The sequence below is a fragment of the Poecile atricapillus genome, chromosome 4 (genome assembly GCF_030490865.1).
Source record: "Poecile atricapillus isolate bPoeAtr1 chromosome 4, bPoeAtr1.hap1, whole genome shotgun sequence".
Lineage (NCBI taxonomy): Eukaryota > Metazoa > Chordata > Aves > Passeriformes > Paridae > Poecile > Poecile atricapillus.
The window spans coordinates 2,839,740-2,860,384 of record NC_081252.1 but is presented as its reverse complement, the minus strand read 5'-3'; the positions used below and the strand labels follow the sequence as shown (position 1 = coordinate 2,860,384).

Sequence of the window (20,645 nt, the reverse complement as noted above, 5' to 3'; positions counted from 1 at the left end):
CATCAGAACTTTGGCTGCTCTCATTATCCATACGCATGTCAGACGCTGTCGTTGACGGTGATACCTTGCGCGACCTCGCTGGAAAACGAGTTCCTGAGTTAGCCAAGTGAGGATGAGAAGGCAGACCAGTAATTCTCGTACAGCAGCAGGCATCTTGGAGAAGGTGTATCCCGTCCTGTGCCCTGTTGAGGCATTGCCTCGGCCGGGATGTTGGCGAAGGCCGTCGGCACAGCTTTTCCTCGCCGAGCCTCTGCGAGCGGGGCTGAAGCCAGCAGGCTTGAAAGACAGGTTCAAACAGTCAGCCAAAGTCTTCCCAAATCCAGCTGCTTCTCTGTGGCCTGCTCAGGGAGGGGAAAGCTAGCGGGCTGTTGTGCTGAGTGACGAGCTCCTCTCCGGTTATTAAATCAAGCAGAGAAAAATCCTGGAAGCGGCTGGGGAGGTTTGGAAAGGGAATGTGCGAGCCGAGGTGTGCGAGCGGTGCCAGAAGGTACATAGATACATGCGTCGGACAAGTCAGCTCTCGCCAGCGGGGTTTTTTTGCCAGTCACAATGACAGACAGGATTATTAGTGCACTTTGCTTGGGTGTTTCTGTGCACAGAGAGCGTGCTCATTTTTAAACTGGGTCGAGACAACTGCCCTGGCTCTTGATTTAAGGACTTCTGGAAATGGCTCTGGTAGCGTTTTAGATGATTAAACGCAGCAATGTTATATTTAAAGACTGACTTGGAATCATCCATCCTGATGACAAAACACTTTTTTTTCTTAGCCAGAAAATTCAATACACGGGTTTAAAATGACAGTATCTGAAGTTACAGAGAATTGTGAGGAACTGGAATTGGTACAGCTATTTAGGTTTGTTTCTAAAACAGCAAGCTAAGAGCTGGCTGCTAAGAAGCAGTGAGGTGCTTTCACTGAGGGATCGCAATGCTTGGGGGGAATCCCAAAACCCCCATCAGTTATCTAAGTGGTAAAAAACAACAGCAATTTTCTCAAGGAGCTCCCTAGTTTATTTAGAAGTGAGGTGAAGTGAAGGTACAGAGTAACTGGCACATCATTAGGGATTTAGGGCGTGGAGAGAGAGCAGTCCTTGCTTTGGAGCCTTTGGAAGAGGAAAGATGTACAGTTATTTGGGTTAGGACTTAAGTACACAAAGCTTCTCAACTGATGTGGTGCTCTGCTTTTGTTAACACAGGAACTGTCATTAATTGAATTCAAATATATTTGTAAGTGATGGGCATCACCACTGTGCCCACTGGAAACTCACTGGCTGATGAAAACCCGGTTCTTAAAAAATTTGATTTATTAAAGGGAACAGAGGAGCCCAAGTCCTGACCCATTCATGCACAGACTGTGGCTCTGAGCTCTTCCAGGAAAACATTAAACAGCGTGAGGGGACAGTGACTTAAAGCCAATCGTCGGTTCTTGGTATCTGGGGACAACAGCAGAAAGGAGAGGAGGAATTTGGCAGGGAAATCCTTCTGCAGCGCTCTCACTCCGCTCTGCAAGTGCTGTGGTTTCTGTTGCTGCTGCTTTTTTTGCCTGGCCAATTGGTTGCATATCATTCCCTAGTACAGAGTTTGGATGGGTGACAAAGGTGGAGCTTGGTAGCTGAGGAGCAGCTGAAGGGGCAGTTGCTGTGTGGTAATCATAAACCTTGCTGAAGCAGGGGTGTTTTCCCCCTGTGGAGCTACAATAGCCTCCTTTGTTCCCCTGAGAGTCCGTGTACTTCCCATGATGGATTGCTGTCCTGCCATGTTCCTTGTGAGCCGTTCGTGGAGCCCCGCGGTTTAAAAATATTTCATGGATCTTGTCACCTTGGCTGGGACGGTCAAGCTGAGTGCAGGAGCTACAGCTGACTGAACAAGATGTGGGATATTGGCACTGCTTCTCCTGTCCAACAGCAGTGTGAGGGAGCCTTTGGAAGGGCGATTAGTGTCCATGGAAGTGTCTGGGTAGGAGAGAGAAGGAAGTAGGACGAGGCTGGCAAGCAAGGTGAGCCCTGCCATTCTCGAAGCTAAGGAGAAGCAACACGTAAGGTACTGTTTCCTTGGAAAACTATGCCGAACTGACTAAATTACGGTTTCTATTTTTTCCCCTGGGTTTCTTGTTGTTGGGTTTTTAATGTTTTTGAGGTTTTTGTTTGGTTAGGTTTTTTCCCGTGCTATGTGCTTTTGGCCCAGGAGCGCCCTGGGTCGTGCGTTTGCAGTGGCAGGGAACCTGCCGTGGGAGTATCCCGGCGGTGCTCCCAGGGAACGCATCCCCCCTGCTCAGGGGGATGGCATCTCCCGGCCTGAGGCACAGGGTGCCCGCGGCCGGGACCACTCCCAGCCCTGGGGGGGGGCTGTGCGTCCCGCGGCCGCCGCTGCCCTCCGCTCCCCGCTGTGGGAGTGCGCACCTGCCCCGGCGCGGCTCCGAGCTCGGGGCGGGGAAGCGCAGCCCCTGCCCTCAGACTCCTCCTCCGGGCTCCCCGCCCCGGGCCCCGTGACGCCGAGCGGCGGCCGGGGATGGGATGGGACGGGACGGGACGGGCCGGGATGGGAGCGGGTGAGGGGACGGCCGAGCCCGCCGGCGGCTTTAAATGCGGGCCCGGGCCGGCGCCGCCAGCACAGCCGCGCTGCTCGCTCGGGCTGCCGCGGGCGCGCACCCGCACCGCCACGGCCACGGCACGGAGGGGCAGGTGTAGCACCGCCGGCATGCCCCACTGAGGCCGGCCGCAGCCCGTCCGCAGAGCCCGCCCGCCGCCACGGCTGCCCCGCAGCCCCCGCCCGCCGCCAAGCTGGAGGAGCGCCGCAAGCCCGAGCCCCGGAGGTGAGTGAGCGGGAGCGGGGCTGGGAACGCCGCGCTACCCTTCGGCCTCCTCGGTGGCTGCTTCGGTGCCCGGCTCTGCTGGACGCAACTTTTAAAACGCGTCGTGCTGTTTGAAAACTTTTTTTGCCGTTTCAGTTCATCTTCGGTGAGTTGTTGGCAGCCGCTGAATAGGCAGCCTCGTCTTTCCCAGGTTTCCAGTTTTCCACCTGGTGTATGGTCGTACGGAGTGTTGTTTTATTATCCAAGACCAGCTCTTTGCTGTTTGTTTGCCCTTTCTGTGCTTCCTGTGAAGCGCTGCCATCCAGAGCGAGAGCACCCGGGGAAACGAGGATTTAACCATCTTTAGGCTTGTTCCTTTTTCCTTTACAACGTTAATTACTAATGGGTTTTTCTTTTGTTCGGAGCGCATCCCTTTAGCACTGGCGTTCAGGAGGAGCCCTCGGATGTGCGGGGAGCTCCCACGACAGGGAAAAAGGCACCGGGCTCTCCCCGGAGAGCGGAGCTTGGGGCGCGTAGCGGGAGCTGCGTGGAGTCGTTCCGCAAAGCTGCTCCTGTTAGTGGAGTTGGGTGCGTAAGGAGCAAGGTCGGGCCCTGGGGCAGACCGGAGCCGTAGCAGCTCCGTCCCAGAACTGCTCCATGTACTATATATAGGTACTTTATAGCTCCTTTTGTGTCAGAGAGGTGAAGTCACCGTGCATCTGAACGTGCCTTGGTGCGTGTGCTCCCAGCTGCTTCGGAACTTGGTTCTGGTTGCTCCTATAATGTACATATTTTCTGGTTAGGGAAAAAAAAAAAGAAACTTTACTAGATGGGTTTAACAAAATGTGCAGAGCTGTATATATTGTGTGTAAGACAGAATGTGCTGCTAAGTGTTGGTGTGATAGGCTGTGGGAACATGCCGGGCTCGTACTTTGTTTGAGATCAGTAGGAAATTGTGCATAAAGAATAAGGTAGAGAGGCCCCCTGACCAAAACAACCTTCAGGCTCCCAAACCCCAGCAACTATTGAGTGAGAGACTTCATTTTATTCTCCCAGTTTCCAGTCCTGCGCCGAATGATTAAACAGAACTGTTTGCATCTCTGCTTGCTCAGGGCATGGACATGAGCTGATCTCTTCTAGTCTGTGCCCTTCCTTTCCCAAACTGCCATTCCACGCTCAAAGACATTTTCTGGTGACTCCTGGGTTAGATGATGGAAGAGGTAATTTTGCAAAGCCTGGTTTCGGCTGGTGATTTTAGCTCTCATCAACTGCACCTGCTGGTGAGGGTCAGTGGGATTGGAAGGGCAAATGCTAGTGCAATCTGCAGGGATGCTTCTTCAGCTTCCTAGGAAGGAAGCACAGTCGTTCAAGTTCCAAAAATAAAAAAATAGGAGGATTTGTTTGTAACTTAGGCTTTGCTCCTGCTGAATGTGAATTTCACATTTTTAGAAGCAGTGGCTGGACTTTAGGGAGCTGCATTCCCGAGATTTCAAGGGATTGGCAGCTGTAGCCTGCTGACCTCAGATGAGTGGGGAGCAAGGTGGGGTGAGGAGGAATTATGGATTTTTTCTTTTTCCGGCTCTGGGGAGGAGGGATGAAGCTTTAATTTGTGTGCACAGGGCATTCCTGGCAAGGTAACACCCTGCACTCATCCGGTCTGCTCCCAGCAAAGTCCGGCAGGATTTTCTGCAGCTCAGAGCTGTGCAGGTTTTCCCTTTAAACTTCTATGTTACAATTTTAAATCTTGAAACTTCTCTGCAGCTGGAAAACAGCCTCCTATACTGGTGCTGTCTTGTGGTATCACTTGCAGCAGGTTTTTAAGAGGAGCTATTAAAATGCAGTGGGTGTAGGGTAAATGCTTTGGTTACTGATGTCTTCAGCTGATAAGAAAGGGTTGAATTTATGAACAAAGTGCAATTCAAAGAAAAACATCCCTGTGAGAAGGAAGAATCTATAACTCCGTTTGTTTTCAGATCTACCTGCTTATCAGAGAGGGTGGAGGAGCTGAGTGTGTCTCTGGCTGAAGGTTTTCTAATGCTGCCACCCTGGACAGCTGTAATAAATAATATGCTGGAAGGTGTTTTGGGCAAGGTTGCGAAGGAAAATTGCTGCATGAGAGGCTAAAGAAAAAAACCTGTCCTTATTTTTCTGTCAGTAAGTGTGCAAACAGCTATTTGCAGTCGGAGGTGCTGCCTTGCCAGAAAGATGCAGTCATAAAGGCAAAGGTGTTGCTTTGAGAAGGGAAATAGTGGGGGAAATGTGCTGTTTTGGGAGGTGGGTTCCCATAACCAGGCCGTGTGGGTACAGCAGCGAGGCTCCCGTGTGTGTACGTGCCATCTGTTAGTGCGGATTTGCTAGTAAACCAATTTCCCTTCCTTAATTTAATTTCTTGGATTTTATGCCACGACATCGTTATGCACGTCCAAATCAAAACAAGCGTGGCTTTTACTGGTCTGCAGTCCAGTTCCTCCCCACGGGCTGGGAGAAGCAGAGGACTTGCAAGGAGGGTTTGAAGGTGCCTCGTTGCTGACGGCGCTCCGGTGCCGCTCGCTCCCTCGGTGCCGGTGAGATGCCTTCGTGGCCCCACTGTGAGAGCATCCTTGTCACGCTCCAGCGACCCGCCTCGCACGTATTTTCTGCGTGCATTAGGTTTAGAATTTGAACTCTTGCTTTGAGCAAATGAAAAGGGTTCTGATAACTCCTCGTTCCAAGTCAATTAGCTGCTTCCGGCTTCAAATGCACTTAGAAGGCTCGGGAGGGGGGGAGTGCTCTTTGAAAACCCAGTAATAGCAGTTGATGGTTAATATTGATAAAGGAGCGCGTCTCTGTGTCACTGTGCTGCGTCTGGTGGAAGGGAAGCTCCTCTTTTGTGCTCCCTCCAAACATAAGGACTTGGATGGGGAGGCAGAGGTCTTTCTCTTGACTCTGCTAAGAAAGCTCTTCACTGTGTGGCTTGAAATTAATATACAGCTATAAAATGGTCAAGGTTGTAGTGAATTCCCCACAACCACTCAAGGCAAGGTTTCTGCCCCTGCCCTTGAACTTTGAGTCACTGTAGCATCTCGTTTCTCCTGAGTTTGCTCAGGATTGTGCGCAGTTTGTGGCAGGAATGCTTTTTATTGCTGTTGGACAGTGTCAAAGACAATTACTGCGCCCATAATTGGGTGATAAAACAGTGCGTGGCGTAAGTAAAAAGCTGCAGAGCTCTTGTTTTTCAATGGCTTAATTACATTAACTGAAGAGATAAAAATGTCTTTGAATTACTATCCCACAATTATGAGTCTTTCACATCAGGAACGTATTTGAACATGCCATAGGGACTGGCAGAAGTTGCATGGGGGATTTATGAGAAATTTGAAAATCAGAGAAAGCTGCCTCTCAGTTCTTGGCGTTCAGTTTGATTTGGAGCAGTGGATTTCTGTCCAGCTTCAATAGGCATGTAAATCCATGCTGCTGGAGTATGGCTGAGCCTTCTGAGGTTGCAAATGGCCCTGGTTTTAGCTGATTTTCTTTTCTCACCAGAAAAATCAGAAGAGCTGATTCCATGTCAGCAATATCAGACTCCTTTGAATCTGCAGCACAAATGAGCTTTCAGCTCCTGAATTCCAGAAATGTGTGCTCTTAGGAAAGTTCACTCTGCTGCCAAAGTAAAACAGACACTGAGGGGGGATTTAAAATAGATTTATTATTTATATATATATATGGAGAGAGAATATGGCTGATCTATATATTTTCTATTCCTAAGGAGATCCTTTTAGTGGGGGAAGAGAATTTTCCAAATGTTCCAAATCTGAATTGTATTATATAACTAACTTTATAGGGGAACAGGATCATATTTCTGTTTTGCTAGCATATAGTAAATACTTGCTAAATACTCTGTATTAATTCTGTCTTGAAATAAGCCTTAATTGTCCTTCCATAAGTATCGATCCATACTTCTGGCGTGCCAAAGTGAGTTGAAGAACTTGGTGGTGGGAATTGTTCCATGAGTTCTTTTAAGACTGAGGATTACTCGAATCACTTATTTCTGTTATTAATGGTAATTATAAAAGCTATTTAATTTTATTCAGATTATAATTAGTAATGCATTGTTATTAATACACTTTTGTATAATATATAAATAATACAGAGCTATGGTAGCTCTTCTTTTGACCTCTGCGAGGTGGCTGCTGCTCATCGGTGAAGTTAATGAAACAGGCTGATATTTGATGTGATTGCTCCCTGGGGGAAACTGAATTTTACTTTCTTTTGAAAGTTTTCATAATGAGCTGATATTATGCAAGAAGTGCTGGTGCGTTTGCATGTGCAACAAATCTTTGGGTTGTTTCACTTAGGAGTTATTCCTGTGGTGTGTTCTGTCTTTTGCTGCTACTTTTTCTGAGCAAAACATGCAAACACTTTGATTTCGATGACTATGCAGATGTGTAATCTGACGTCAAAGACAACAACTGAAGTGGTCTTGCATGCCAGCTACTTACCTTTACTAATTTTTTTCAGTTTTCTCTCTTTTTCTCTCACTTTTCTCTCAGTAGGTGCAGAAACAGAACTTGGTTCTCTTTTTCAACGGTGTGTGCAACTTTAAGATTATAGTATTTTTCCCTTAAGCTTTTTTAATAAGTTTTTACGTCATTGTAATCACATCTTGAAGGTTTACTGAACTCATTTCAGCTCCTAACCTTGAACAGAAGGTTGCAAAAGTTAATTGCTTTTATTGTACCGGTGGCTGTATAACACTTCAGACACACTGTCAGCCCTTCGACACAAGCGTAAAGGTCTTTGCATCAAGGCTGCTAAATAAGAGATGGTTCAGAATGAAGCTGGGAAATAGTTGCTCAGTGGCTTAGGGAAAAGTGGCATTTGAACACATCAAACCTGCCTGTTGCACTGGAATTGAAGTGTATTTCTTATACACAGGAATTGGTCCTGCACATTTTGCTGAGGTCTCAGAGTTGGTAAATGTGGTCATCTCGAAGCGGATGTTACCTAAATTCTTGTTAATTTGTCTAGTCTGAGCTCACTTCCCTGGCTGACACTTGGTGCATTCAGCAGACACAGAGCACGGCTCAAGACCAGCAGCCCTGCTCAACAGGGCGGCCTGTGTGTCCTTCTGGGCAGGAACAATCACCCCCAGGGGAGAATAGATGGGGCTTTGTTCTCTTGTGTCCCCAGCAAAGCTCCGTTCCAGAGCCTCAGTGGCACAGCAAGCCAGCATGTGGTGCCATGGGAGTGTTCCACATCCATTGTTTGGCATCTCATGATCTCTTAGGTGAGCACTAACAGGGTTTGAGCAATACTGTCCCAGTGGAAGTGTCACTGTGGTGTTCCATGGAAAGCAGTGTTTGTAGTGCTGATGATGGAGTTTCAGTGCAGGAACACCTGCATCGCTGCAGCGAGAAAGGTTGGAAATGTGGAGCTCTTGCTTAGTCCCACTAAACACTTGAGCACAGGTGACTTCTGGCCTTGAGGCAACTCAGCTCATTGGCCCTTAAGGCCATGGGGTGAGTCCTGCGTGAGTAGTTCCACCAGCATGAAGGGAAGAAATGCGTGATGAGATAGGACAGTGTGTGGGGAGAATCCATCAAGTGGGGCCAGAGGGGTGCAGGGACAAAGTCTGGATTGCAGCCATGAGCTGCTTGCAGGGTGGGGTTGTAAATCAGTGAAAGACCAGTGCAAAGTCTTGAGTGCATCTTTGATAGGCCTTGGAGGGTGGTGTTAGAGAGAGGCTGTAGAATAGAATATTGATTTAGAGTTGGAATGAACTTAGAGCCATCATTTGTCCACCTGCCTGGCTTGTCTTTTAGGTCCCAGCTCACCTGTTGGATGACATGAGTGAATTTTTGGAAAAAATACCTTGAATAGATCCTGAAATGCTCTCAGTTTCAGAGTGGGTTTGTATCTCTGGCGTGTTACTGGCACATCGCTGGAATGTGCATGGAAAGGAGATTATTGCTGCCTCAGAGCAAGGACTGCTTCTACCAGAACGTGATATATGCAATGATTCCCTATAAGTCTGTGAATGCTTCTCACTTGGGATAAAAGACTCCTTTTCTCCCTTTTAATCAATGGTGAATGATCAATTTCTATACTGAAATTGGGCTTTAGAAGCCAAGGCAGGCTGTCTCCCATGGCATACAGCTCCTGTGTGATCCAAGCTTGGAGAAGGTCTTCTGTGTCCTTACGTGTCCATTGGGCTTTCCCGTGTTTGGGGAAGAGGTTTTGCCCTGTGCCTGACGAGGAGGATGCGCGGTTCCATCCGTGGCACTCTGGAGGGTTCTGGCTTGTACTTGGCACCTTGCTGATCTTTGGGACTGCTGGGCTCTGTGTTGCCACCTTGGCAGTGCTCTGAAGTTCAGGCTGAGAGCCTGCTAGCGTGGAAGGAATGCGAGCAAGCCTGGGCTCGAGCGTGGGCTTAGGCCCGTGCTTGGTCGGCAAGGCAAGCCCAGGCGCCCTTGCTCGGCTGTTGTGGGCATGGAGCTCCAGGCAGGATGCTCTGACTGCTCAGCCTCGTGGCTTACTCCTGTTTGCAGTATAACTTGGAGGAGAGGATGTGTAGCTACCATCCTTGTACTGTAATCTAACCTGGGATGGACGCTCTGGACCCGTGAACAGAACGGTGGAACGGCGGGAGTTGCTGCAAAAGGAAGACCTCCGTGTTTCCAAAGTTTTGCTTGGATCACGGATCTCTTCCCTTTGCCAGGAATACAGTGTGTAAATTTTTTTGAAAGGGAATATGCTGCAAGACAGTCCTGTGAAAAAGCCCTGACTGTGTGTTCCAGTGTCAGAATCCTCTCCAGAGACTGAGTAAAGGGAGATCATGTCTCCAGCTTTTAAAATGATTACTCGAATTAAAGATCAAGCTAAAAGAGCCCAGTTCACTGAACATTAGCTATGCAACTTAATTTGTTAAAAAGCATTGGAAAAACAACTTAAGCTCATCATGCTCAAAATGTCTCTCCCAGCAAGTAACCTGGATGTCCCCTGAATCTTGAGCAATGTGGGAGTGTAGAGATTCCTGTGAACGCTAGAAGTTTCTGTAATGACCTTTCTATGAAGGGAGCCACGCTTCTTGAACAAACCTGTTTCTGCCTTTTTAATTCTAAGTGATGAATAGGACACCTTTGCATTAGGTATTCCTGGTCCAGTAATGCCTTGGGCTGCCAACAGCTCTGTTTCCCTGGAAAGGCTTGACTTGTGACACAGTGGAGGTACCTGTGGGTTTTTGTGGAGAGATCAGTTCAGGTCTGGATGTGACCCTTAACTTGTGATTCTCAGAAATATCTATGAAGTCTTGGACTGTGATATCAACCCAACTTTTCTGGCTCTGTTCCCAGACCAGTCATTCCGCTTAGCAATAAATAAATGCAAGATAATGGATGCAGATAACTGGGATTTAATATTATCGTAGCCCATTTCCCGTTTACCTTGAAACAGCCATGTTGCAATTAGGTGCTGGACATAAAGCCTTTCTTTGTTAACTGGTGTCTCCAAGAAATGTGTGACTAATGACTGTGTCTGGGCTCAGCCGTGGTGGCCATGACAGCTTAAAAAAGGAGTGTAGAAGCTGCTTTATCCTGTTGTGCTTATATGAATATCTGTTACCAAAGCAAACCATTTCAGGCCTTTTACATACACAAAGTTGTTTTCCCGAGGCTTCTTCTGAAGGCACAGCTGCCTCCAGTGTTTTAGACAGATGCATCTGGACCAGAGGATGAGAGCAGGTGGTGGGTGATGGACACGAGCTGTGAGGTGCTCCAGCATGTCCTCATGCATGGCTACTGATGCTTCAAGGTGTACCTGCTGCAGCACGGGCCCGGCCAGCTGCTTTGACAAGTACCTTCTCCAGCCTGGAGTTGCCCTTTGGGGTGTCATGCACAGGTCACAGCCCAGCAGCTCTAGCTCCCACTGGAGTTGCAGTCTCCCCAGGACAGCAGCGCAGTCACCCTGTGCTGGCCCCTGACGTCATGGTTGCTGTTATCGGAGCGTTCCCAGGCCCAGCGGAGCGGCCTGATAAGCACCACGGTGAGCACCGAGAGCAAAAGCCACCCCTGAGCCACCCTGAGCCGAGCTCTAGGCGCCACATGCAGCCAGGCAAGCGTGCCCATGGCAAGACAGGAGCCTGCTGGTTAGTATCCATACAGCTATGACAGCTGCCAGTTCCACCTAGCACGTTCCAGTCAAATCTGCCGCTATTCTGAACCCTTTGTGCCCCGGATTGGGGGCCGAAAAGGACTGTCCTGATTTAACCCCAGCCGGCAACCGAGCGCTGCATCACTGCTTGCTGGCTCCTGCAGCAGCAACTACAGCATTCGTGAGTTCCCATGGGTGAATTGTGTGTTCCCAGCACAAATCCAAACCGTAGCCCCGTGCTAGATACTGAGAGGAAAATTAGCTGTACCCCAGACAGAGCAGCACAGAATGTTATATCCGCTGTGGTTCTTGAGGATGCCTTTGAGTTGATGGCTCCTAAAAGAGAAGTAGCAAACTCTGCTTTATACGGAGTTCTGGAAGAAGAGGGAAGAGAATGTGGGACCTATAAAATAATTTTTATAGCGCTTGCTCATGTTAAAACATGATGGCTTGAAACCCTAGTGGGTAAATGGCTGAGTTGTACAGGCACATGGGAAATCTGAAGAGAACATTTGAGGAATGCCTGGGAAGTTGATGTTTATGGACTAATGATCTGGAGTCACAAAGAACCAGCTGCTGTGCAGGGAGAGGAGCTCATTCCAGTGACAAACGCGTGTAAGTGGCAGTAGAGGAGGGTGAGTAGCCTTCCTCTGGTAAAGGAAGACGTAAGAGATCTTAATTTTTTAGGTTTTCTCTATCCAGAGAAGGATTTTTTTTGTAGTCTATTCCTAGAGCAGATGAAGTTTTCTAGACACTGAAAGAAAGATTGATGCTAAAATGTCATTTTCTCTTCCCTTGCAGAAGTCTGCTTGGTCTTTTATCCAAGCTCAGTAATCATTACAGTGGTGTTTAGGTTATTTGGGAGGACACAGGACGTCCTGCAGCAGCGTTGCTTATCAGCATCACTGCGTTCCTACCAGCTTTGTCCCACAAGTTGTTCTTCCGGACAACATTGATGGGTCACAGGGAAGGAGTTCAGAAGTAGCTGTGAGTACTTTCTGGCAAGAAATTTCTTTTCAGTTCTTGGGTTGTTGTTTTCTTCACAGTCTTGTTTTAGGCTGGTATGAATAAGTCTATTTTGAGCTGCCCTTAAATGGATGTCACGTAGAGGACAGTCTTGTTAAAACTTGGGAGTTGCCTGCTCAGCAGTTGGGTTCTGCGCTCTTGGCTGTGGTTGGAGGATACAGTAAATCCAGCTTCAGGGCTCTGAGAACCAAATTAAGAACCTGACTCTCCCATGGAGCAAAATGCCAGTCCAGAAGCAAACACATTTTGCTGGTGAAGCGAGTTGAGCACTGCTAAACGGATCGCCTTTATGCAGGATCATGCGTTGTCTGCTCATACCACTCTGCTTTTATGCTGCATCATGTTCCTCCCGTTGGAGCCGGTGTCCTGGTGAAGGAACCCGTACCGCTCCGTCCGCTGACTAATGCCATGAGAACGTGATCATGTGCCCCCGCCTGCTCTGGGCCAGACTCTTTATTAATGACTAATTAGTCTGCAGGGCTGAGTGGAAGGATCACGGGCTCGGCCCGCTCCTCGCTGCCATCACGCGCCCAGCCGAGGTGTCGAGCGGGTCAGCAGCACGCGTTGCTCTCACGAGCTGCACGCCTGGAGGGGCACCTGAAGGTGCTGCTTGGCTCCGTGCTCCGGTGACCTGTTCTTTAGAGGTGTGCAAACCCTGCCTTCGCTTTCTCTGCAGGCACTGTCAAATGTATGGCTGTGTTGATGAGCTCCCTGTGGGCCAGTGGCCGTGGCAGTGAGGTTCCCCCAGACAGTCTGACATCCCGGTGGCTGTCGGTGCTCTGGAACAGCTGTTTCCTACCAACCTGCCCCTCTGACACCACTGACATTTTGAGGAGAGGAAGTTTTCCTGCCTGTGGGTATGAGTCTGGTTCGTGGTAGCCAGGGACCACGCATATGGTTGTCCCAACAGCCTGATCACAGCCCCCAGAAGGCACAGCAGATGCTCTCCCAGAGCAGCATCTGTGGCCTTGCGGAAGGGAATTGTCACTTGCAGTTGTGTTTCTGCTTCGTGATCCTTGTGGGTATCGCTTGTGAGGGACCTGTGTCCTTCTGGCTCTGTGGCTTGTGCTGGCGTAATCGGTGTTTTGTTGAGCACTTGGCACTCTGGGGAGACAGAATGGCAGCCCAGGTCCGTGCTGCTCTGGGCTCTGACTGACTCTCTTCTGACTGGAGCTTAAATTGGTGGAAGTGATGAAATGATTTTTTTCACTTTAGTCACAAGTAATAAAATAACTTGGTTTTGCATTTCACTCCCCTTTCTCCTCTTCTGTCAGGAAATGTTTCTTTTTCTTCAGTAAGCTTCCACTGGCTTGTGGTTCTGTGGTTTTTTGGGGTGTTTTTGTGGGTTTTCTGTGTTTTGGTTTGGTTTTTTTATTTCCTCTATTTTTTTTTTCTTCCCAGTGCAGCCAATGAAGGCTAGAAGGGCATTTAGTTTGAAATCTGGCTGTTCACATTTCTGGCTCTCAGGTCTGCATTAGTTTTGAGTGACTATTATTGCATTAGGATTTGATGCATGCACCAGGACCAATGCCAGTGACCTTCCTCAGCCGAGATTTTTGTCTCATCACCCCAGGGAATGGTCACTATGAAGTCTTTGGGATGAGCAGTTGGCACTGAAGTGAGGATAAGGCCAAAGCCCACTGGTTTTTTTGCTTGTCTAATATTTTTGGAGCTCTTTCTTCTGCCTGAGTCTTGTGTGTGTGCTGGCATTTGGTTTGGATGGCTTTGCCATTCTGTTTTAGTTTTACAGCTGTGTGTTCTCTCCACACTCCATTGGAGGTGAACTCAGGTGGTATCACATCCCTTCTTACTTGGGAGCAGCTGCTCCAACGTGGAAGAATTGCAATTTACAGAGACTGTCACCTAATAGCCAGGTGAAGTTGGCATAATTTGGGGATAAGTGCACTTGGAGAAGTTCCTGCTTGTGTAAGGCCACGCGAGTGGTTAAGCAGATTCCCAAAATGATCCATGTTAAAAATATCCTTTATGCTGGATTATGTTTTTGAAACCAGCATATTGTGAATCCACGTATCGCTTCAGGATGCCAAGAACTGGATCAGAAACGCTGTGCCTGCACTCTGGGAAGTGCTGAGAGTGCATTAGCTCCCTTGGCTGCTTCAGATATGTCCAAAATGTTTTATACAACCAGGCTTTCTGCCTCTGCCAGCCAGAGCTCAGGTCTGGATTGTGCTGGATCAGGTCTTGCCTGTCCTCCTCGCAGCAGGAAGCCAGCACACTCTGTACCCACGTTACCATCAGTGGTCCAGAGCTCTGTGATGCTTTTAGAGGGGCTTCAGCATCTCAGAGGTAGTTGGGAAGGTGTTGGTGGGACAATATGCAGCTCTAGGAGTTGTGCATTTGACAGTCTGAAGCCTGAGGGAAGGGAAAAGCTTCCAACTGTAATTACAGAGGTGAAATTAAGCTATGAGCTGATTTCACACCTTATGTGTGGTGTGATTGCTATGGAGAACTTTTCCCCCCCAAACAGTCACAGGAGAGGACAAGTGCAGGAGCTAGCTGCTTGCTGGGAAGCCAGGACTGAGCGTGCTAGGTTGTTTTCCCTGGAGAAAAGCAGCTCTGGCTGAGTGGTGCCAGTGGTGTGCTGCCACACCCCTCATTGTACACACTGCCTGTTCCTTTGCGCAGTGGGAAATGGACTTAAACCCAGCACCGCCCATTCCAGATAACACTTTTCTTTTAGACACAGGACCAAGCTGCTGGACTCTAACGTCCCCATTTCTAATTGGGAGTTTGCCTCAGGATCATGCTTGCCATGTCTTGCTTTTGGAGGTTCCAGGTGGGCAATATGCAGCAGATGCTGGAGGAGTTCCTGCAGTTGCTGTTTCTTGGTGCACGTTTCTCTATAGGTGTACCTGGATCTCCTGTCCTTTGCAAGTTGTCTGCTGAGCTGATGTCAAATTCACTCTTGAGATGTGTTGCAGGAGCTTCTTAGCCCGTGGTACCTGCTCCTGTGACACAGCACACTTGGTCACAGATTCCTCTAAAAGAGCTGGGGACTGGAACAAGGAGCAGCTGCAGTTTAGACCAGCACTGGTTTCAAATAGACACACAGTCAAGTATGAAGCTGCCTCTCAGGCATAAAACTGTAACAAAAATATTGCAGGACATGACATTGTCACAGTAATAAATAGCCAACTACAGATCAGATGTCACAGGCTGGCTTGAAATAATAATTTTTAGGAAAAAATCCACTACTGCTTATGGGTTTAAAACCTGACATCACTCTGCCTCTAGAGAAAGAAATCACAAAAAAAATGGCTATTTCATCCATTGCAGAAAACAGAGCTACAAAAATGTCTGGTTTATGTTAGCCTCAAACAGATACATTCATAATATTTGCAGTCCAGAATAACTTCTTCCTGTGGATTCATCTCATTTGAGTCCATCCCACAAAGCTGCTTCTGAAGTGCAAGCTCGAACTCCTTACAGGGTGTCTCTGTGCCTTTTCCTGGCTGTAGCTACGTGAAACACAGCAGATGGATGTGGGATGTGTCAGGAGCCAGGTGCCTGGCAGCAGAGGCTCACCCTGTCCTGGAGAGGGGCTCGCACTGAGATCCTGCAGATTTCAAATGAAGCTGGAGTGCAAGGCAGCCTTCTCCTTGCTGAGTCCCCAGTTCCAGCTCCATGGTTTCCTTGAGGAGAAGGAAATGAAGCCGAAGAAGCAGCTGACTTTATCAGTTTTTATAGTCATGTTGTTTTATGGTAAGTCATTTAATCACAATGAAGCAAAGGCTTCAACTGTTACACCTGTCCCGGCATCCAGTGCCAACGTTCCCCTTATATTTCTCTGTGTTTTGATAGTGTTACTTTATTGTTTGTGCAGAAGAAAGCTGTAACTTCATTCACGCCCAATCACTTTTCCTAGTAGTTACTTCATTTTTGGAACATATCCAACTCCAAGAGTTCTTCCCAAGTTGTCGGAGATCAAAATTGAAATGCAAATGTTGGGACTTATTTTGCCATCCTGAATTCAAATGATTCTTATCTTGGTTTCAGGAAGGTGCTCTCATAGACTTCACCTGTGAGTTGAGATAAAACATTTAGAGTTCCTGACGTTCCAGTCTGTAAGAGTTTTCAAAAACAAGATTTAGTCAAGACCTAAAACTCATATTTAAATCCTGTCATGGGACTTCATTTCAATCCCTGAGAACACCTCCGTAGAGGGAAACGTTTCACCTAATGAGATGACTTAATTGGGAATTTATTTGGTTTATAAATATTACAGTGCAAGTTCTTTGTGTGGAAAGCAGAGGGTTCTGTCCTGCTTTGCTCTGGGTGAGTACAGCCTTTTGCTGAGAAAGCTTGTAAATAAATGCTGTTTTAGAGCTGACAGGGGAAAATGCATCCAGGATAAATTTGGCAACATGTTCCAAAAGTGCATCAACCAGGCTGTGCTGAGTATAGTCAGAAGCTCTTTTTTTTTTTCTGTGGCAGAGCCCATGTGCAAATATGTGAGAAACCCAGAAGACATCAGGGCCCTAAAAAGGAATCGGTCACATTAGGTCTGTTTATGCACACATTTGTGTACGGGCTGCGAGAGCATCAGCTGGGACCAAGTCTCCTTCCTGGTTTCTTGTTTACTTGGCCACCACAGTTGCAGTGTCTGAACGCTTCACAGGTTGCAGAGAGAGAAGGAATAATGTTATCTCTGTCTCCCTGCAGGCTGCTGACAGAAGCAGGGTGTTTGGTTTGCTGACTCATTCCTTTGGGGATGCGCGTACACGTCCCCACACACACTTGGCATCTAACCTGGGTGGCTTGGTGAGGGCACTGCTGGCAGTGGCAGGGAAGCTTTTGGTGGCTCTTCTCTCTGCTCAGGTCCAGGTCCCATCTCTGGGAACCTTCAGGTCTGGCTGATCCATCTGTGCTGATCCGTCTGTAGTTGGAGGTTGGATGGTGCTGGTTGTCACAAGGAGTGTTGGTCACACCTGTGGGGAGCAGTGTGGGGCTGTGGATGTTTCCTACCAGGACAAGTCTCCCCTTTTGTGTTTGTGAGCTATGTGGTGAGGGGGAGCAGCGTGTGGCGGTTTGAGGGGTAAACTTTGTGGGATTTGGGACCCGCCAAACAGCTCAGTCCACGGCGCTCCACGTGCGGTTCGCTTGGGTTTGCGTTTTCTCCTGCAGCGTCCCCATCCATGCCTTCCCACTCCAGTTCAATCACAGCAGTTTTCTGAGGAAAACAGTCTTGACAGGTCACTGGTGCTGTGCTCTGTGTAGCAGACAGGGTGGTTGACTCTGCACCCACAGGAAGATGTTACTTTTCCCTTGCCTCTCCTGGGAGAGTGCCCAGCTTCCCCGCAGCCGGCTGGCAGAGCTGCTGCTGGGCAGGGACCCCGTGGGCTGGCAGCTGCCACCGATCCGTCCGGAGCCCCACTGCTGGTGCTGCTGCTCTGCGACCTGGACTTGTCCCTCCTCCCTCAGCCCCTGACCACTCCACGCCCCAGCTCACTGGCTTGCTCTTTAATGTGACTTTCTCACGGCTCCGTGTTACTCTGCTTCAGTTACGGAACTGGCTCCGTTTCTTTTTCCTTGTGCAGTTTAGAGTTTGCTGGAGTTTCTTCCTGGTTGCAAAAGCCGTTGGAAATGGGCAGAACTGTAAAAGCTTATCAGTGAGCAGTAACTCTGCCCTCTGGCTCCCCAGCTCTGTTACGCGTTGATTCACTCCGGCGAGTTGTAACTCCGCGCAACATCTCGTGTTGCCACATCAGTCCTTCTTTATTTACGCCAAACACCACTTTCCCTCTCTCCTGCCCTCCAAGTTTCACAGCTCTGGAGCTGAGCAGCCGGGCGGTGGCAGCACTCCATCTCCTGGGATGATGCCTCCGCCTGGAGCAGCGCTGGCAACGCTAACTGCGAGGTTCCTCTCCGCTTTCGCTGCCTGGAAGGTGCAGTGCAGGTGTTTGGTGCTGCAACCAGAGATCTGCAGGAAGAATTCACGTTGTGACAAACGGAACAGACGTTGAGCACAGCCATTAGGAAGTCCGGGATCCCTGCTAGTGCTAAATTGGTGATGTTCTTTCCGAGTAGCTGGGCAAAATATTTCTGTGAGCTGTATCTGCCAGCGCTTTGCAGGCAGAGCAGAGTTGCTGCTGGCCATGTGTGACTCTTGTTCAAATCCTATTGACACACAACATCATTTCTAAAAATGTTTGGCACCGATCTAATCATCGGCATAGAGAGGCCAATTACTCAAGCATCTTGTGTTTTTTCACTGGGGCATATTCTGTCAGATTCTGTCAGACCCCGAAAATAGAAGCCCAATATTTTTTTAATAATTATTGGTTTTTTTAGGTTTGTTTCCAAAATGTTGCAGCAGCAGTCATGAGGATCTGGACAAGAAGTGCCTGAAAACCCCTTTGCCTTCCAACAAGGAGCTGGTAAACCAGGCTTAACCAAAAGTGCATCTCTTTTCAGGGGCCCTAAAATTATTGCCTTCCTTTCTTCTCTCCAGTCCATGGGACAGTGGTCATGCTGCAATGCTTCACTAACAGGAGTCTGCCAGTTTTCCCCTGAAGACTCGAGGCAAGATTTTCTTGTTTCACGTGACTTTTTTTTTTTTTCTTTTTAATTTCTTCAGCTCCCATTTATGGTATTTGAAAAATTCCAGGGGGCTGAAATATTTTCCTTGTGCAAATTGGTAAAGGATGTTTTCTTGCTAGATTTTGGCCCACAGAAATCCTGTGATAATCTGAGAAGGGCAGAAAAGACCAAGTCAAGGGAGGTGGTGCTTGGAGCCTAATCACTAAACTCCCGCGGATTAGAGCCGGGGCGCTGTGCCAAGGCGACCCGAGCTCTATTCTCGGCCCTTTAAACCCCCCAGCTCCTTCGGATACACGTTTCAGAGAAAGCATCAGCCTTGCTGATCGGTTTTCCAACCCTCTGGAGCTAAAAAAAGCATGGCTGTTAAATGTGATAAACTCATTTCAGGCTGGCAAGGTGATGTTCCTGGGAGTGTGGGGGCCGTTCCCACTGCTGGGGGTGCTCAGCACTGGCAGGGTGATGCTTGGGAGGATGCTCTGCCATCATGGGAAGGACGAGCAGAATTCTCCCGGGGGGATGGCAGCTGGTGATTTCTCAGCACTGTATCCCTTGCAGACAGTGGAAATTGCTCCCTTCCTTTCCCTTTCTCTGCTCCACCGCACTGTTGCTTCCCAGTTTCTCCATGCCTGGGCTGGTGCTGCCTAGGTTGGAGGAGCTGGCCCGGGGACGCGGTGTTTGGGCAGGGACACACAGGTGTGTTACATGGTGCTGAATGCCATTCAGGATAAGTACAGACTTCACAGAGGTATAAAGCTCCTGTGGTTTGTGTTTGGTCTGAAAATCCAGTTCCATCTGTTCCAGATGTTTCCAGCTGAGTTTGTAGCAAGGAGCTACTGTGCTGCTTTGCAGGAAAAAATAATAATTAAAAAGGGGTTGTGTCTTCACAACCATTGCAAACAAGCAAGGGTACCCATGGAATATTTTCCCTTCTGTTGCCTTAGAAAAGACACCTAAATAGTCTTAAATAATTTATTGAAGAGCTGGAGCTTTCAGGGGAGGCTGGTGTGTGCCTGAGTGCTGGCTTGGTGTGCTGTGCTGGCAAGGAGCACATCCCACCCCTCCGCACCCGGCAGCAGCTGCCTGGGGAATGGCACCTTTCCTAGCTCAGGGAAATTTCTGCTCCAAATCCTCTGGCTCCTGGAATTCAGGCTGAAACAGCCTGTGTCAAGGAGGAGCTGGCTTTGGACTAGACCTAAGCTTGGGAGTCAATGCTCACATACATTTTGGGGTACAGTACTGCATTTTTTACTGCTGTCCAGTAATCCAAGTGAAAAACATCTGTGTCCGTATGCTTTGGTACAGTGTTTGAATCTGACCTACTTTTCTTCATTGTTTTTGTCAGTGCCATGTTTGAGACTCATTTTGGGAGTTGAGCTGTGGACTAAGAGCCGAGGATGAGGCTGGAGGTGGGTTAGTAAAGGTGCTTGAAGTAGAGAAAAACTTGGCAGAGGTGGGAGAGTGGCTCCTGAGGTACTGCTTTCATGACATGGGACTCTGGTGTTACCTTTTGTGGCTGAGTCTTATTTTTTATTTTCTAGTTAGGTAGCCTGGGCATTGGCATGCAAGGTAGACACCCTAAGGCATTCTGAATTCTTGGTATTCATCTGTTCAGTATTTATACCCCCCTGAATTTGAATATTCCTGTAAGATAATTCTGCAAGTGTTCGCTGCTACTGCTGCCAGAGGATCTTGAATGGAAGCAGTATGGATGGGAGGAAGTTTTGAAGGCCTTGTCTCACTCTGAACTGAGTTCCTATTCCCCTGAGGGAATGTAAGCAAGAGGTGTTGTTTTATGGCTGATTTTTGGTATGAAAACAGGTTACCAGCTTGGTCCCAGTTGTATTAGGATAGAAGGCTCCCATGGCAACTGCCCAGTAGCAAGCAGCAAATGTGTACTTAGCCTCTAAGGAGATTATTTAACACGGTTCCAATTTTGTTTATTATTATTATTATTTTATTATTTTTGTATTTGCTTGTCAAGAGTGGATTTGCAGACGTACCCTCGGGACGCAGGCAGGGTCTGGTTTTGTGGGGGAAGCACAGCAGCAGGAGTCGTGGGCAGCTCTGCGGAAGCACAAGAGCGGAATTAGGAGTCTCTGCTGTCCGCAGAGGCAGATCAGAGGTGGAGAGAAGAGGGGAGGGC

At 48.5% G+C, this 20,645-nt stretch overlaps 1 protein-coding gene across 13 annotated transcripts in view; it reads left to right on the top strand.

The window, feature by feature from the left end:
- Positions 1-20,645, top strand: part of SLC4A4 (solute carrier family 4 member 4) — a 143,891-nt gene that overhangs the window by 26,497 nt on the left and 96,749 nt on the right. For 3 of the 13 annotated variants that reach the window (XM_058839100.1, XM_058839104.1, XM_058839103.1), the window contains exon 1: positions 2,533-2,809. The exons of 8 other annotated variants lie outside the window; for them this stretch is intronic. Coding sequence is in view for 1 of the 5 variants with exons in the window: in XM_058839095.1 (XP_058695078.1) it covers positions 10,867-10,910 (44 nt within the window). In the remaining 4 variants the exon portion in view is untranslated. Of the gene's footprint in view, positions 1-2,532; positions 2,810-10,855; positions 10,911-10,950; positions 11,097-20,645 lie in introns of those variants that run through there. 2 more of the 13 variants (XM_058839095.1, XM_058839101.1) reach the window with 2 other exon arrangements.